The sequence below is a fragment of the Alligator sinensis genome, unplaced genomic scaffold (genome assembly GCF_000455745.1).
Source record: "Alligator sinensis unplaced genomic scaffold, ASM45574v1 scaffold1542_1, whole genome shotgun sequence".
In the NCBI taxonomy this organism is placed as follows: Eukaryota; Metazoa; Chordata; order Crocodylia; family Alligatoridae; genus Alligator; species Alligator sinensis.
The window spans coordinates 1,091,991-1,092,988 of record NW_005842452.1 but is presented as its reverse complement, the minus strand read 5'-3'; the positions used below and the strand labels follow the sequence as shown (position 1 = coordinate 1,092,988).

The 998-nt window shown below is 69.5% G+C and overlaps 1 protein-coding gene across 1 annotated transcript in view; it reads left to right on the top strand.

The window, feature by feature from the left end:
* TNS2 (tensin 2) overlaps positions 1–998 on the top strand; it is a 19,866-nt gene that overhangs the window by 15,897 nt on the left and 2,971 nt on the right. Inside the window, exons 22-24 of the mRNA XM_025212273.1 lie at positions 3–392; positions 525–611; positions 850–981. Of these exons, the coding sequence (XP_025068058.1) occupies positions 3–392; positions 525–611; positions 850–981 (609 nt within the window). The remainder of the gene's footprint in view (positions 1–2; positions 393–524; positions 612–849; positions 982–998) is intronic.

The following is a 998-nucleotide window of genomic DNA, read 5'->3' as shown; positions in this document are numbered from 1 at the left end:
GACCTCGGGCTCTCCCCCACCCACCAGCCCTGCCCCACGGAGCCCCTTTGCCAGCTACCGAGCCGCGGCCACGCTCCGGGCCACGCCGGCCCACAACGGGCCCCCCCAGGCTGAGCCCCGGCCAGGCACCCTGCCCCGCTGTAGCAGCGGGAGCCCCCTCAGCACCCAGCCACCAGCCTCCCCAGATGCCCAGGGGTCGCCCACACCGGCCTTCCCACTGGCCACGGCATACTACACGGGGCGGGAAAGCAGCCTCCAGCCGCAGCCGCAGCCACCCCTGCCTGAGAAGCGCCACGCGGTGCCCGCAGGGCTGTGGGAGAGGAGCCCCCTGCCCAGCCGCAGCCCCGGGGCCCCTGCCCACGTCAGCTTTGCCCCCGACGCCACCACACCAGGTCAGTCACAGCCCCTGGGGGTGAGGGGAAATTACCCTGGGCCACTTCTGCCCCTGCAGCCTGTAGCACCCCCGGCTGGGGCAGGGGGCTGGGCTGAGAGCACCAGGCGCTCACGAGACCTCTCTCCTGCAGACCCGCAGGCAGAGGGGCCCGGCCACATCCAGTTCGTGCAGGATACATCCAAGTTCTGGTACAAGCCCAGCCTGTCCCGGGACCAAGGTACGCGGGGTTGGGGGGGTCAGGGCCGTTTCAGTGGAAGTCCTGCCCCTGCCCTCTAGACCCCCGCACAGCTGGGAGCAGATCCCAGGAGTCCCTTATCCCCACCAGTGCAAACCAGTCATTTACTGGGACACAAGACGCAGGTTCCCAGCTCCCTGCCTGGGATGGCTGGGGTGTGTGGGGTGGGCAGAGGCTATTCCCAGTGCAGGGCTGACGTGGCCTCTTTCCCCCCACCCAGCTATCGCCCTGCTCAAGGACAAGGAGCCAGGCGCCTTCCTCATCCGCGACAGCAACTCCTTCCAGGGCGCCTACGGGCTGGCACTCAAGGTGGCAACGCCCCCGCCCAACTGCGCCCCCCACTCCTCCAAGGGTAAGCGCCTGTGTGGC